General features: G+C 35.8%; 1 protein-coding gene across 2 annotated transcripts in view; it reads left to right on the forward strand.

The window, feature by feature from the left end:
- LOC138707394 (uncharacterized) overlaps positions 1 to 17,368 on the forward strand; it is a 447,965-nt gene that overhangs the window by 364,198 nt on the left and 66,399 nt on the right. For both annotated transcript variants that reach the window (XM_069836756.1, XM_069836757.1), the window contains exons 3-4: positions 465 to 607; positions 9,913 to 10,081. In XM_069836756.1, the coding sequence (XP_069692857.1) occupies positions 465 to 607; positions 9,913 to 10,081 (312 nt within the window). The remainder of the gene's footprint in view (positions 1 to 464; positions 608 to 9,912; positions 10,082 to 17,368) is intronic.

Raw genomic sequence — 17,368 nt, forward strand, 5'->3', positions numbered from 1 at the left:
AATCGTGCGAAAAGTGCGTATTAAGCAAAGCAGTGTTAACATTTAGGGGAAAATTATTTTTCTTTGAGAAAAGTAATAATTTGGGACTAATATGGTAATTTTTTTATTCTAATCCATCCAGAAATAAGCTGTTAAAATCTGCAGTTATATTACTTCCACTGTGTATAATATTAACACTAGTGAAAGAATATCCTCCAATCCTCCTCTTACCTGTCGAGTAATATAGGCTACCGTTTAATGCCGTCCTTGTCCTTGATCAGGTAAGTTTCTCAACCCTACATTATTATTCATTTCAAGAGAAACATAAGACGTGCAAAAATCTTTTCCTGGGAAAACCATGCATTGCATTTAGAATAGGAATTGTTATATGTTGCCCGACAATAATGTTTACATTCTGTATAGGTACCTAGAAAAGACAATAATAAAAGTAACTTTTGTCGTGATTTACTTCGTCTTGCTTGCAGGGACCTGCGTCATGGAATTCGCTGCATCAACGACTACACACTGCGTTGCATGACCGAGGAGAAGCGCGCGCATTTCAACAAACTGTACGAGGGAACTACGCAAGTGATCCAGAAACTGTGCACTCCGGGAGCCTACCAGGAGGGTGAGTCTGAAATGCTATCTCTCTATCTACAGCAGTGGTGACTAAGTCACGTGACGTCGGCATTGTAAGCATTCTGTTGCTCGGTAGTATCACGATGTGGTGCAGGAGTGTTGCGAGCTTTTGCCTTTCAACTCCGAGGAAGAAGTCGACGTACCTTAGATGACGCTAAATAAAAATAATTATTTGTTACACAATATTGGATCACAAAGTCGCTCGTGACACGCTACTGGGAGAGAGTTCACATTACCTACGAGGTGGCGCAAGACGGAGATGAAATTCTCCCCAAAACACGGCCTTGCTACACAGCTCAACAGTTGATGAATTATTTAAAGGAAATAATAAATCATTGCAAATAAACAATGTTTCAAATTATAAGGTGTGTAAAATAGCATTAAAATTCTGTCCCCTATCGTGTACTATTCATGTAATTTATCGGATTTACTAGGCATTAGGCTTTTGCCTAATTTACGTGTTCGTCTTACAGCAATTGAAATGGAGCTGTCGGCGTGGTCTAGGGGTAGCCTAAGGCTCCGAACTCGTGCTGGCCGTGGGCAGTTTGCCTGACTCTGTTTTTCCTAGTGTTTTCCAACTATAAGCTAAATTCCACGACGAGTCCTTGCGCTCATCCCGATGAAGCATCATTCCTCTATCACCAAATCCAGAAATCTTTATAATTGCGCGTTTGATACATCGTTAAATAAATGTCAGGTGTGTCCGTGTGACACGCCGCGCCGCCCTCCCCTCTTCGTGTTGAACATGTTCTCCAGCACTCGATCAAATTCCCGTCGAAGAATAGAGGGTACGTCCTCCACTTTACCTTTCAATGAGCCCGAAAAAAATCACAGGATGAAGGGACCACAGATCAACGCTAATGACAGTACTGGAACACTTAATTTACTTTATTAAAATATTCGGTGTATGAGTGTTAGTGAACTCGTGTTGAAGAATGAAAATTTTAATTCCATCTCGATTAACTCTTGAACAAATAGGGGAATAAAATCAGATTCGCACAATTATCAGCTTATATTGTTTCTTGAAAGGAAGCAAAAATAGTCCGAGAATGCTTTTCCTTCTCATGGCACAATATTATCCTAACTTTCTCGTGAATAATGTCTGGTTTTCAATTGACCAGTAACTATAATTGTGTGAATTTACTTAGCGATGAAAATGGAATCAAGACTCTTCAAAGAAGAAAATGACATATTGGTCTTTTGCTTAACCTTGCAATTTGTTGAAACCCAGGACGGATGATTCTGCTGGGCAAGCCGTCTAATATGTGTTTTAGGGAAATATTTCAAGCGGCAGGCAATGTCATTAATCACATCCCCTTTTCCTTATCTGTAAAACCTCCAGTCTTTTGAAATTCATGTACTGATTTACGGATTCATTCGAGCTCGAGCCTTCACACCAGGAAATCTTTCTGCAAATAATCTTCGAACTCTATAAGTTATGACGTTCCTTCACATGCTTGGCGCGTCCCACGTTAGACTGAGACGCACGGCATAGGCCTATATAAAATTGCTGTTACGTGTTAGGTCTATTTTAAGTATTAAAATTCTGTCTCCTTCCTACATGTCCAACAAATTAAAAAATAAACTTATCTTATAATGTCACATCATATGGTGCAAGAATTGCAATTATTTCTGGAAGAGTATGATATTGGCATAGTGATGAATCCTCCCGGCGAAGTCCTGATCTTCACTTCTAGTGAAGTAACTGGAATGTTGACTCGATATGTACAAAGTTCTCTCTCCAATAATTTCTCGTTTCTTTTCGTTTAGATACCGATAGCAGTACAGTGTTAAGTAACCACCATACTCTTCTAGCTTGATTAATCATTAATAAGTATACAATGAAACCACCATACTCTCCTAGCTTGATTAATCATTAATAAGTATACAATGAAACATACAATCGTACCAATTCCTTGGAATCGGAACCTACATTATTGGATAAAAGATAGTAATTGACGAAATGTCTATGGATTGAAACTTTTCGCGAACCAAATAAAGAGACAGAATGGCTTTGGACAGAAGACGTTTGGAAGGGCGAAGAAACTCTCCACACGATAAATTGGACCAAAAATCTGGAAACAATAAATGTTTATCCGTTTTGGTCACCAGATACGTAAGTTGAAATCCCAGGCATATCTAGCTACGCTGCCATGCGTTGCTATGACGGGGCTGTGTAATTTCACAAACAGACAAGGAAGTCATACTTTCGGACAACATTACCTGATTCCTCAAAAATCAAAGCAATGATTTCGAAAATGATAACAAAAGAATTTCTGTCATGGATATTATTATACACATTAAAATCCAAATAAAGGCCCTCGCAGTACAGGCCCAACACTGATGACTCTCTGTTATAATGCAGTTTGTTCTGCATCTTAAGAAACCAACAATTGTCCTTTCATTACGTCATATTCCCAGCTCTTCAATTGAGATCGTATATTGGTGAAAATTCTTTCCTTTCACATCACATACACCACTTACCCTTTTAAGGAAGATTCCAAGTGTCAATGAAGGAAACTTACTTACGGCTTTCAAGGAACCCGGAGGTTCATTGCCGCCACCGGATCCCTATCCGGAGCAAGATTAATCCAGTCTCTATCATCATATCCCACCTCCCTCAAATCCATTTTAATATTATCCTCCCATCTACGTCTCGGCCTCCCCAAAGGTCTTATTCCCTCCGGCCTCTCAACTAACACTATATGCATTTCTGGTTTCGCCCATACGTGCTACATGTCCTGCCCATCTCAAAAGTCTGGATTTAATGTTCCTAATTATGTCAGGTGAAGAATACAATGTGTGCAGTTCTGCGTTGTGTAACTTCTCCTGTAACTTCATCCCTTTTAGCTCCAAATATTTTCCTAAGAACCTTATTCTCAAACACCCTTAATCTTAGTTTTTGGTTTCGTAACAAGCTGTTTATTACGGCGATGGGTTGTTAGCCCTTCGCCCAACCCCCAAGCTGGAGGACCACCCTTATCGACTGTCCACGACTGATTATTCAATATATCAATGAAGGAAACAAATTATAAATATGTTGGGTAACCGGTACTGCAAGAATGCTAGTCCAGCACTTCTCAGCTAACTTATCAACTTCGCACCCCTTAGTGATTCCAGTTTCATGTGTATTGAGGAAATGAGAGCATAAACGGGATGTATATGCTAATGGAATGTGCTGCATGTTGCATATCCTTCTTATAATGTCCTGGAAACACAGTTCTGCATCCAGACCGTCTAAGTTGCACAGTTCTGGCTTACAAAGTAAATGTGAACTTCGCTATTAAGGATTACTCGATCATAAGAGAAGTTGGCAATATATAATTAATTGCAAATATTACTTCAATCCTGACAATCACACACGAACACAATTAAGACCAGTTTCCAATTTTCAAGCTATTAATGCATAATGTCCTTTTCCTGAATTTCACACGAAAGGAATTCCTTATTATATCAAGAAGCTAGATATGTGACTTGAATTACGAAGTGTACAGATTATTAATTTTGCACAACTTTGTGTAGAATAGATGTTCCATAACGTGATCACTTCTCCTAGTTTGTATTTAAAATTTGTATCAGTGTTACAATTGTTAATTTATGATGAGAGTCGAAGCGTATTATTCACAACTAAATTATTGATTTTTGTAGACATTCTTCTCCAACAGTTAGTAAGGAATATATATATATATATATATATATATATATGTCCACTAATATTTCGAAGTATGGTCATCGCATCGTACATCCGTATTTTGTACTTTAAGACCCGTGTCCGTGTACGTAGGCTAATTTGTGGTTAGGGTTCAGAAAGGAGATTAATAATTATTTGCCACAGTTTCTAGAGATGGCGCCTGCTACAAAGCTATTCTCATGTACACTTTGGATTTAATAATATATAAAAAACCAAAACACTGCAATCTATACCAAATCAGTGTTCCTTGTTTATAGGCCTAACTGCTTGAATATTTTGTATTCCTTGGCTTCGTCAATGCAATGCAATCTTAACGTTTGTACTGTTCTATGTTCATTTTCTTAGTGTTGCTGGTTAGCGTGATTTTAACAGCGGAAACGTTTATTTTAAACACATAAAATGTCGGGAAGGAAGTGAAACTTCTGAAGTGAATTACATACAGAATATACATTTATGAAAAGCAATTTAATTAGTGCTAATGAGATCAGGTTGTGTGCACTGTTTGCAATTCATTCAGTGACCGTATAGATATACCTAAGCATGTGGGAAGTCAGAAACATTGCAGAGCTGCTGAAGCTTCTGGTGTGTGCAAAACAATTTGCTGCTAAATAGGCAACTTTGAATAACCTTTCTGTGCAGCAAGAATTTGGCTTCGAATCTGCTCAGTGTCGGTAAGTTGTGCGAAAAGAAATATTGAGACAGTAGCAGTGAATTTCATAAGCCGCTGATTTTGTTAATGTAATCGTTGATGCTTCCACCGAGTTAGATTTAATGTTAGTCCCTGCACTTGCAAGATATTTATAGCAACAGTAGTTGGAGTTGAAATCAGGTTCTTAGAATTCCATAATATTGGCGGAGAAACTGCAGAAATTTTTGTCAGAACATGTAACCGAGTCTTTGAAAAATAATCTGATCTATAAAATTACTTCATATTGTGCACACAATACCAAACGCATTCTGGAGGTGTGAAAAGGAAAGGCAAACAATTGCGTTCGTTACACGGCAAAACAAAGTAGGATGGCATAGGCTGCGGTGAACAATTTGCTCACAATTGTGTGCAGATTCGGGTAGATCAACTACCTATCAATGTTAGAGTACCAAAGTTTCGAGTCTCATACCAACTATCCACAGAATGCTGTTGATCTTTTTTCCTGTCGCAGTGCATCAGTTCTTGTCCGAAGAACGTAAAGAACTTTTCTCCAAGACCCTGCCAGTAAGGTTCACTGTACATATGGTTCATCCATTTCTATTCGCAATTACTGAATAAAACTGTGCTTGAGTTGAAAAAAATCTATATTTCTCTCAGAGGTAGCTTTGTAGTATCTGAAATTAAAAGAGAAGCTAATTTCCAGGGGGGGGGGGGGAACATAAATATAACCCCCTTGACTGCTGAACAGAAGCCAGCGGTATTGGTAAATCGAGATGAAATGAAGGAAAAGAATTTCAAAGAAAATATTCTGAATTTTATGACCACTGCATTTCATATCTCGAACTATGGAAGGGGAGTTTTGAAGGTGCTGAGCAAATTTCTTGGATTCAGGTTGATTCTCCAGATCCCCAATCTGAACCAGGCCAGTCCAAATATTTCTTTCATTTTCTTAGTATCTATATATGTACTGCGACCCCATACTTTTTATATTCATTAAAAATATTAAGGAGCGCATTTCATTGATGCTACTAAAATCATTTTGTCTTGTAATATTTTTACACCTCGATTTAATTAAATTTAGGATTGCTGCGCTATTCAGGTAGATTCAAATTATGAATTACACTAGATCAGTGTTGAGGAATCACCTAAGTTCATAAATTCACTCGTTTATAATTCCAATGCTGTCAGACAACATTGAAAAACTTTTTTTTTTATGAAGTCGTGCTAGTGAATCTTGTGCTCAAAAATCAAAGTAAATATTATAGAGAAAGAGAAAGAGAAATATCGAACGTAGGACAGAAGGGTATAAATCAATGGATTCGTATTGACAGTAAATTAATATAAATTCAAAGTATATGCAACAATTTTGAGAAATAAGGATCTATAATTTAATTTAATAAAACCTCATACACAAGGTCAAACAAAAAAATTCTGCTTTCACAAGTTATAAAATATTTCACACGGTAAAAATAACAAATCTCAACTTCAACAATAATTATTATTAGGGCAAGGCATTTAATGACCTATAAATTGGTAAAAAATGCAAAATAAAAAATGCATTTATGACCTAAAAAATACAACAACAAAATGACCTAAAAACAAAAAAAGACCAATAAAAAGTAAAGCATTGCCAATGAAAATACTTTTAATTACGGTAAGTACTCACTTGATTACTGAACTACATAAAATTAAAAAAAATACATGTTACAGTACCTTGTATTGCAGAAAATTCATTTCAAGTGCACTTTTACAACAATTTTGAATTGCAGTTAACAATCAAAACTTGGCGGAGATTTTTAAACAAAAACGATTGTCTATTGTCTGCTAGTACCGACTTATAAATGGAAAAGCTTCTCTCTACTTCAACGGAAACAATTGGAGCAAACTGAAAGCAAGCAATATCTCCTGAATTTAACTCACAGTCAGGAAGAAAAAAAATTTTCACCAGACAAAGCTCTGCCAATTGAACACAATGTTGTGTACCCCCTGTTCTTGCTTAGGCAGTTTTTCATTTTCATTGACACTGCATCACCCACTTTACCACATGCACGGCTCAAATCATTCACCACTTTATCCACTATTTGTAGCTGTTCCACTAATGTCACTTGGGATTTTTCCAGTGCAGTTATGACATCAGGAAGGAATCCAAAATTAGTATTTATGTAAGAAAGTTTACCAGCAATTTATTTATCAGCTAACAGTTCTTGCGCCTTTTTTATTGACACTGACTCACCATTATCAAAAGAATGAACCACTTGCTCCACAACATCGAAATTCTTGCAATAATAACTGCAAGCTTGGAGCCATGTTCCCCATCTAGTCAAAACAGGTGAAAATGGCAATTGGATTTCTGGAGTTTCTGTTTTGAATGCTGAAATTCGGGAGGGGGCTTTCAAGGATACTTTCTTCACGCATCCAATTAATTTATCCACTTCAGGAAAATTTGCACGTACTTCTTCCGCGACCCGGTGTAATGCATAAGCTAAACACGTCACATGTACACATTTTTGGGTACAGTACACTTAAAGAAGCAGCTGCTTTCATCATGTAGGGTGCTGCATCTGTTATAAAAAGCAATAGGCCTACATTGGAATTTCGAATCCCATCAGGCCAAAGTATTCTCAATGCATGGTCAAATACTAAGCTGATCGTTGAGTAGTTGACTTTGTCCAGCTGCTCACAATGTAGTAGAAATTGCTCTCCAGGGCTGTGTGCTTCTAAAACTCCAACAGTAACATTAGCTACATAACGGCCCATAGAGTCTGTTGTCTCGTCAATGGATACGAATACATTTCTTTCTCCAATCATTTCTCTTATTTTTTTTTTAAGTTTTGTCATAGCACCGAGCTATGTATGTTCTTCTCAATGTTCTGGGATCTGGAATTAATTTTCCGGTCTCCTCTTCTAAGAAAGTTCGCAGCTTAGGATGATTCAGTTTGTGAAGCGAAATATCAGCCGATAGAAAAGCTTCACATAGTTTCTCACAAAATGGCGAAAACGTTGAACACGTATCCCCCAGAAGCATTTGCTGTAAGTTTAAACTGGATTTATTTTCAAGTCTCTGCAGGCCACGTTCATGTTTCTCCCGTGACATGTGTTGTTCTATCGTAAACGTTTTTTCAGCAGCCACTCTCACATCGCAGATCTTGCAGAATAAAATACGACCGTCCGTTGAAAAAATATTTTCTCCATATTTTGAAACAAATGCCTTTAATTTAACACTAGCACTTTCCTTTACTTTAGGCATTTTGCTCTTGACCTGTTCACACAGACGACTAGAAACAACTGACCACCTCAATTAACAGCATAACAATGCCAGTTTACCTGGAGAAAGGAATCTCTGTGTGAGTGTGGGTAAATTCCTAGAAGTGGGCAAGTTCATTATGCCTTGAAAAATAGGGGTACAAGCTAGCATACGCTCTAAGAATTTGAATAAAATTCCTAGAAGTGGGCAAGTTCATTATGCACATACCTTGAAAAGTAGGGGTAGAAGCTAGCAAACATCTACTTAATTCCAAGAAATTGTATTGACAAGGAAAATACTGAATTATAATAAAAAATCTAAAATCAAATACAAATAATGTCACAGCCTTCCTGAAAAGTGTAAAAAATGCTCAAAATGACCTAAAAATTGCTAAAAATGGCATATCCGTAAAAAGTTAAGAAAATGCAAAAAAAAAAAAAAAAATGCCCTAACGAATTGCTTTTATTTAACCCGGTTTTTAATGTCATACATTTCCATATATGCTAGCAATGTTTAAACCTTCATAAGAAAAAGATGCAAAATCATTAATTGCCTTGCCCTAATTATTATAATTGTTAGATCATATCAAATGTAATATATTTTATAGAATTTGTGTACTCTCTCCCAGCAACTTCTAAACCTGTAGAGGCTGTTTCTTTGATGAAGATCATTTGTACACCTGGAACATATAAACTCCAAGTAAATAAATTCCACCGTGTGCAGAACTCTCCGTCAGAGAGGTTGATCCCGTTACGCCAGGCTCGACTCTGTGCATCTAATTTTGTGAGGTATCGTTCGGGCCGGCCTGTATGTAACAAGATCCTTGTACCTCGTCCTACAACTGTTGTAGGTTAACGTTTTTTTTTTTCTAGAAAACTGAATGTAAGTAGGAATTTCATAAAAGTAAGGCTAATAAGTTAATCAAAATTTCCAGGTAAAGAATTTTTCAAGCTTACTCTTAGAGGTCTGAATAAAATTTGTACGTATTAATCATTTAAAATGTTAATGTTTTCAACTAATAAGATAATTATGAAAAAGAGTCATTAATCACATTACAATGGAAAATTTGCTAGATTGACTCTGTAGTCACACTATGCACGAAATGACAGGTTTTTATTCGATATTTTGTTATTTTCACATCCCTGGACGTCGGGCAGTTGATTGGCGAACTTATCGGCTCATTTATAAAAGTTTCGTAAAATGGGTTTTTTGCGGCATAGGAATAGATATTGTGTGTGTGAATATATATGAAATTAATTACGTAAGTTACACCCACTTGAATCTTGAATCTCACAATTTATAGTCGGTAAATTGCCATACTTCTAATCTCAAAGATAAATATTTAACATACGTACTCTCATTTTCACACAGCAAATTATTTAACTCACGGATATCTTCTCAATAAACAGTAAATGATAACATCATCCACAACATGAAAAAGGAATGAAATTGTAAAATTTATCACAGGAATGTAGCCCATGTCTGTCATGTTCGTGGAAGTCATTCTTGTTGCGTTCTGAACTCTCGAGCTTTGCTTTAACTGAAGTTATTAACTCTTCATGCCTCATATTCGCAACAAAGCACATGTAAATTACTTTTAAATTTAGTTTCACCGTCACTACGTATCCAGTATTATAATATATTTGAAGCGCCTACAGTTGTTGACTTTGTGGGATGATTACTATTGCACGATAATTTATTTGGTTGCAGAATTTCTCCATCACGCCCCCTGCATGAAGGAGGTCACCACAGACTATGAAGATTGCGCTCACAAATACCAACAGAAGATCGGAGAAGTGCATGCCCGCATCAGTGAACACAATAATAAGACTTCCGCCGACATATCGGGGAGAGAGAAGGAGTTGCGCACTGTATGTTGGTAAGTTTTGTTACTTTGTCAGAAAATGAAGTGAAGAGTACGTCATTATAATTAATATTTGAATTGTAAATTAGAATATGTATCTACTCATCAGATAGGACGTACCTAATTCTTTGGTTGTTACTTTTTTCACTTCCCTGAAATTTTGAGTTCTCTATCGAAACAAGGCTGGTAGAATTAATAAGGGGACGGCCCTCGCTGCAAAGGAGCAGTAAGCGTTGTACGCTACGTTATATACACAGGGAATGCTAAAATCCAGCACAACCATAGATTCAGCGAATCTGGTTCCAATATAGTACCTTATTTACTTGGAGTTTATATGTTCCAGGTGTACAAATGATTTTCATATATGTAATATATATATATATTTTATAACTTATATCAATACTTACGGTCTTACTAATAAAAACTCTATATACAGACGTTTAACTCTCTTATACTTATACAATGAGTAACTCGTTTGTAAGTCGTGCGTAAATTCCTTACTAATAATCACTACATACGTCGTGTATAACAGTATGACTGTTACACAGCTACGTCATAGTTTCGTCATTACTTCGTTACGAAAGGTAACAGAATATCTGAGGTTCTCTATTGCATCCGGTAGAGCGCTCTAGTGTGGCGTGTTAAATATCGATAGTACAACTGGCTCTAATCGATTACCACACTACATTTTGGTCAAAGAGTACAAGCTACAGCAATATTAATTCTAATAATTCTATGATGTTTGGTTTATTCTTCTGTGGTTACAAGGTAACCATAATCACAAAATGACAGTCGATACGAACAGCTGTTAGAAGGGCGGCCATTTTTTCGCCATATATAACGCTTAAACAAGGGGTTTCCAGTATATAACTACTGCAAAGCAATTCCCATTGTATAGTTACAGCCTGTTTATACGTCCATAGCTTATTCACGGTTTATTAGTAACGTTTTCTGTCTCAACTCTGCATAAGTCTCGTATAAAAAGTATACACGGTTTATTAGTAAGACTGTAAGAGTATTTTCTATTTCTGCTACAGTGTAGTCCATACCTGTGGAGAAATGGTTAGCGCGTCTAGCCGCGAAACCAGGTGGCCCGGGTTCGATTCCCGGTCAGGGTTTTTTTTTCCGGGATTTTACCTCAACCCAATATGAGCAAATGCTGGGTAACTTTCGGTGTTGGACCCCGGACTCATTCACCGGCATTATCACCTTCATGTCATTCAGACGCTAAATAACCTAAGCTGTTGATAAAGCGTCGTAAAATAACCTACTAAAAACAATCTACAGTGCAGGTCTGAAACAAGACTGGAGTGGGTCAAAGGAGATTATGCGTGAACAGGTAGTCGGTGAGATGCCTATAGGTTATACGTACTACAGCTTCAGATAATGTTGAAACAATTCTGATTGGTCTATACTCGGTAGAGGTTGAACAAGTGCATATGAAAATTGTGCATGATAGAAGGATAAGAGAAGCGTAGAAGCTATGTGTAAGGGCTGAAAGAGCGATGTCGATTATTTCATTAAGCATTATGACAGTAATAGCGTCGGTGCCTTGCGCTTTTGTTTTGGTAAATTTTAAGCATATAATTACGTCTGTAGGAGAAAAACTTACTCGCGTTTATACAGACGTCTGGAAGTGAGCTCATTTGTGACGCTGTTAGAACAACTGAAGTATAATGGTCATTCTGCTCGTCGAGTGAAATATTAATAGTCTAGTCTGTGTTTTTTTTTTCCTAGTTTCATTACACGTAGGTTTTCCGTAAGTTATTTGGTGTGGAATCAGATTCGCTGAATCTATGGTTGTGCTGGATTTTAGCACTCCCAACCACATACTTCACTATTATAAACAAGTTCACCTTTTTGAGGTAAATTCGTTCACTGTCACTTCAGTACCGGCTGTAGAAGATGTCATATTTATCGATAACCTAATAGTTTAATTTCCTTTTTGTTCGATTAAGGGACTCTAGGACAGAGGTTTTACAAAAAAAAAATGGACAAAATATCATTTTTCGACTTTTTGTACTAAATTTTCCTGGTATCTTAGGAAGTTGATAGTAAGTGTTTTTTGCTTCTACGTTTTCTTTTAACTCCAGGGGCGATTTTTATACAGGTCTGCTCCATAAGTCAGTATTGTATCTCATTTCATAAATCGTCGCTTTGGTAGTGAATAGTTCTATTCCACGGTGAGCAAGTTTCGAGATAAAGCGATTTGAAATTTTTGTGCAATCAGAAAAACTACATTATTTAACATTGTGAGAGTAAATTCGAAATTGAAATTGACTTTATGTTCTCATACAATTAAGAAGAATGCTATACTATGTTTCATTTAATTAAAATATTTTAATATCAAACTTATATTTTATAATGTGGCTTAGACCCTTTCACCATATTTATTAATGAGGGATTATCTAACTTAAATTGATGAAATGACATATTCCCAATCTGATAATATGAAACAGAAAGTATTGTAGATGATGCTAAAGAGATGTATTTTGTTTAAAATATTATCAATTACGGAAAAATCAGTGTATTAATCCTTTCTGGCATCAATTTTTATTTGCAGCACAAGACAAAAAAACGTTCTAAGTGTTATTATTCAAGGGATCCTCAACCTCATTTAAGGCCCAAAAATAAATTAATGTCAAATATTTTCAGGTAGTACAGAAATGTCTCCAAATTAAGAATTTACACTTAAACTATAGGCCTACACACTATATTTTTTAAATTCGGATAAACTGCTTTTGAAAAAGTGATCTACACAGGCGTGAAAGGGTTAATACTACATTAAACAAATGATACAAAGCATTAATTATACATAAATCATCTTCTTCTGATGACGTTACTGTATCTGAGTAGAGTATACTGTTATCACTAGTAAGAAAATCGGTTTCTCTTCGTTTAGGTATCTTTTGTCACTGTGATGGTTCGAAATTCTAGGTTACTCAATCTTTCTTGAAAAATATGCGGGTTGAATTTCCTTTTCTGTATTGCAACTATTTTACCTTCAAGCAGTTTAGTGTCCCTCCATCCTCACACTTGTTCTTATTAGTTATCAGTCGAGCAGAAAAGCTCTTAAAATCAAAGAAATCAGCGAAGTCCATTTCAACTACCCTATAGAAAGGGTTTTATATTTTGGCTGTTCGGGCAATAGTATACCATCTATCTGGGGTAAAAATATCAGTCTTGTCTCCTCTACCTTCAATGGCAGAATAGATACCATCACATTCCATTTCAGAATGACCAGAGTCCATAAATTATTGGTTAATCACGTTGATAGGTAACATCGTTACAGCACGCAGAAACATAGCCACATTTATACGGTTACGGTTTTGTCCTGATGCTGTATCCAAATAGATAGTCGCTTCTTGTACTGCTGGATGAAGATTTCTTAAAGTTTCCCAAAGACACATTGCTATTTCCGAGGACCTTCATGCCACATAAAATTTACAGCCTCAGAGTTGCCCAAATTATATGTAGTAAAATTAAAAGTTTTCAATTTCTGTATGTAATATAGTTTTCCAATATTCAACGCTGATGGTGTGACAAGAATTTTTTACACGCACACATTGTGAAACAGGAAAATGAATTTTCAGATTTAGCTCTTCTTTTATTAGCTATTTTATATTCACTTGCTTCCTGTTTCCTAGCCACATCCAGAGCCATATTTTTCTTGAAGTTCTTGTTATCCTGCCTCATCTTTGTTATTAAAAGCATACAGAAATCACACTGATCCTTTTTCGGCTTGTGGAAACCATAATTAAATACAGTGGTGATTTTTTTATAATAACTGGCCTTCTCAGGAGTTATGCCAAGTTCTGCACAGTATTGTTTATAGTCACTGTATAGCCTGTTTTCGGATAAGCCAGAGGCAAGGTACTTCATTTTAGTAGAACTTAGACAGTAATGTGAATGATACTACTGGTAATGGCTTTATATCATGAGACCTTATTATGTTTTTCGCACTCTCTGTTTTCTTGTATGGTAGGCGTTTCTTGCCCCTTTATCTGTCTCTACTGTACCGGTATTTGTAATTTATTTTGAACATAACGTTTCCATTTTGTCGAATTTCGTTTGCTTTTCTTAGTTAAATTGCTGTCCTCTGCTATATCTTCATTCCTCTCGCTTATCTGATTTTTCTCAACTTGTTCTGTCATCTTCTGTCCATCAGTGTGTGCTGGTGATTCTAATTATCTTCAAAAGTTGTCTCTTCATCATCCCCTTCTGGATGGTATGGCCGATCATTGTCACTTATATCCCCAAATAATTAATCACTACTGTTTTCAAAGTCTGGATTTATGTCAGTTTTACTAAAAGTTGATTTTGATGGCTCAGTACACAAAAAAAAATCAAACAATTGTGCCATAAGTCAAAATTCCCAAGCTTTTAGAAATTAAAAATAAGATAATTTAAGCATTTTATGTGGTTTAAGTCTCTTCACAATTCACAACCTTTCGAGCATTTCTGTTCAAATGAAATTGTGAATGGATGTAAGGCACCTGCAGGTGGATTAAGACCCTTCACAACCGTACAAACTTTCCAGCATTTTCTTTCCAATGGAACTGTGAATGGATGTAAGACACTTAAGTCTATTCACAACTTAGTAATGGTGGTATAGGGCTTTTCACAAAATTCAAATATCTCTTTATTTTTTTAATTAATTGCATATTACCTTTAACAAATGTAAAATTTAGACTTCTTAGACTCCATAAATGGTTTTAAGTCAAAAATCAAAATTTTGTGGGTTAGGCCCCTTCACCACCAAAGCGACGAAATATGCCTTTTTCTCGAAACTACATTTTTGATATTCAAAATACTCCATGCGCATGCACTTGTCACCAAACTCAATCAAAATATTTGTACGTGTCCCTGCATATATTATCTGAGATCTAACATTGGGACATTTTAAGTACCTTAGGAATTGGGAGCTAAAAATTATCATGCAAGTAAAAAAATATGAATAAATAAATGTATGATTTAAAAAAAATTATTGTGCTTCAACCAAACTAGATATCTTGAATTTCTCAATGTTAAAATAATGCCCGGGATTCTGGATCCATAGGGTATGGAATAAATATCAACTTGCAATACTTGAATGTAATGCGCAAGGAACATTTTGATTATATCACTAATTGAATGGTCCAGTGCAAAAAATGCCTGAGTCCACTTTTTTCATTTTTGGAATTTTAACACCCCTTAAGTGAATTTTACACGATTTTTTTGAATATGCTTTCAGTTTTGTTCTAAGTAGTACCCTTCTCCATATACACACAGTGCTTATGTTTGTGAAAGGCAGGTATTTCTGTTAAAAAATACCTAAGTACTTTTCAGGAACAAGAAATGCCTAAGTCCAAAATTTCACTATTTTTTCAATAGCTTAGTTCCACTGTAGCTACTTTAAGTGTTCAGTTTTATATTTAATTTTATCATTTCTTTAACTAATTCAATTTTTGGAACATGTAATATGACTTTTAAAATTTATCGTTAGGGACTATAGGACAATATTGTAATAGTTTGTTAAAGATGATTGTTCTCAGTGTATTTAAAAAATTCAAATTACCTTGTTAAAAAGTAAATGTACATAATGGCGTACGGTACCTAAATATTTGAGATCAACCTAACAAATGAAGAGATATCTTCTTCAGAGAGCCGGAAGACAAAAAGAACAAACGTCCTGTAAGTGCAAAAGTATATATCAACGTGAAATACCAAATTGTAGATGTAACTGTCAAGCAGAGCTCAGTCCTGAAAAGCAGAAATGTATCTTTGGCAAGTTCAACAACCTATATTCTCACAATAAACAAAATATAAATTTGCAGGGGTGTACTCGTAGTGTAAACGTTAAGCATAAGAGAAGGAATACAGATCTAGATGACAGAAATGACAGACGTGTGTCCAAGTATGCCGTAATAGTTCGAGATGATACAGAGTTAATTATGTGTCAGAAGACATTCCTAGCTATACAGGGTACAGAACGACAAAGATTGAGGGCAAACGTTCAGCACCCGGAAAAAGATATCCTGTATTGTAGATGGAAGCACGATAATCATTTGAATCGACCATGCAAAAAGCTGGGGAATTTATAGACAATCTTCCAGCTAGGGAATCTCATTATAGCCGATCTGAGAACAAACATCTTAAATATCTAAGTTCAGGCCTTAATTTAGTTGAACTTCATAGGATATATTCCCAAACTTTAGGAGCAGAATATTCTATATCTTACGATATTTCAGAATGATTTTTAACGAGGGTTTTAATAATATTTCATTTGGTCTTCCTGGAAACGATATTTTCAATGTTTGTACGAAATTTGAAGTTGATTTGAAGCTGCTGAAATTGAGAAAAGTAAGTATGTTTTGAATATAAACAAAAAAAAGCAGAGCTACATCACAGACAAGCTGAGGTTTTTTTTAAAAAAACTAAAGACAGTAAAAATGATCCAAAGAGCTTAACTCTATGCATGGATTACCAAAAATTATCTTCCACTTCCTGTAACTAATACCCAATATGAATATTACAGGCGACAATTATGGATACATAATTTGGGTGTCCATAATATGGTACTTCGTATGTGTATTTATATTGAGAACACTTCGCTCACAAAGGTCCAAATAAAGTTATTTCATGCCTTGATGACTATCTCAACCACAACAAAAAATATTAAAAAGTGCTGAAACTATTCGTGGACAACTGCTATAGCCAAAATAAAAATCGCAATCTTTTCGTCTATCTTGATAATCTCATTGGTAAGGGGATCTTTGAGGATATTTTAGTATCTTACCCAATTTCTGGATACACAATGATGCCCATCGATCTTGATTTTGCATTCATTTGAGCGCTGTAGGAGAAAAAGTGACAAAGTGCACAGTTCTGACTACTATATAAATATGATAAATGAATGTAGAGCAAAAAATCCATTTGAAGTTGTTTTCATGGAACACAGTAGTCTCTGGGCAGATGGAAACGCCGCTGATGAACGAGTTGTAAAGGTACTTGATTATAAAAGCTATTTCGAGGCGGATATGAAAATTTCTGTTCCAGGAATATCCAAATGGAGAAAAGGGCAACTTTCCAAAGGAAACGGACCCGAAGCAGGTGAAACCATGAGTGGGCGGAAGGTTTCTTTTTACAAAGTAGGAGGACACGAAAAGGAAACACCTCCTTACTTCGATGGGCAATACATTTGAATAAATTCGAAAAAAGTAGATTATATATATTGTACCTCTCCAATATGTGCCAAAATATGAACAACAAAATTTCTACAAAATTATAATGGCAAACACAGGAAAAACAGCCGAGGAAATT

The sequence above is a fragment of the Periplaneta americana genome, chromosome 10 (genome assembly GCF_040183065.1).
Source record: "Periplaneta americana isolate PAMFEO1 chromosome 10, P.americana_PAMFEO1_priV1, whole genome shotgun sequence".
In the NCBI taxonomy this organism is placed as follows: Eukaryota; Metazoa; Arthropoda; class Insecta; order Blattodea; family Blattidae; genus Periplaneta; species Periplaneta americana.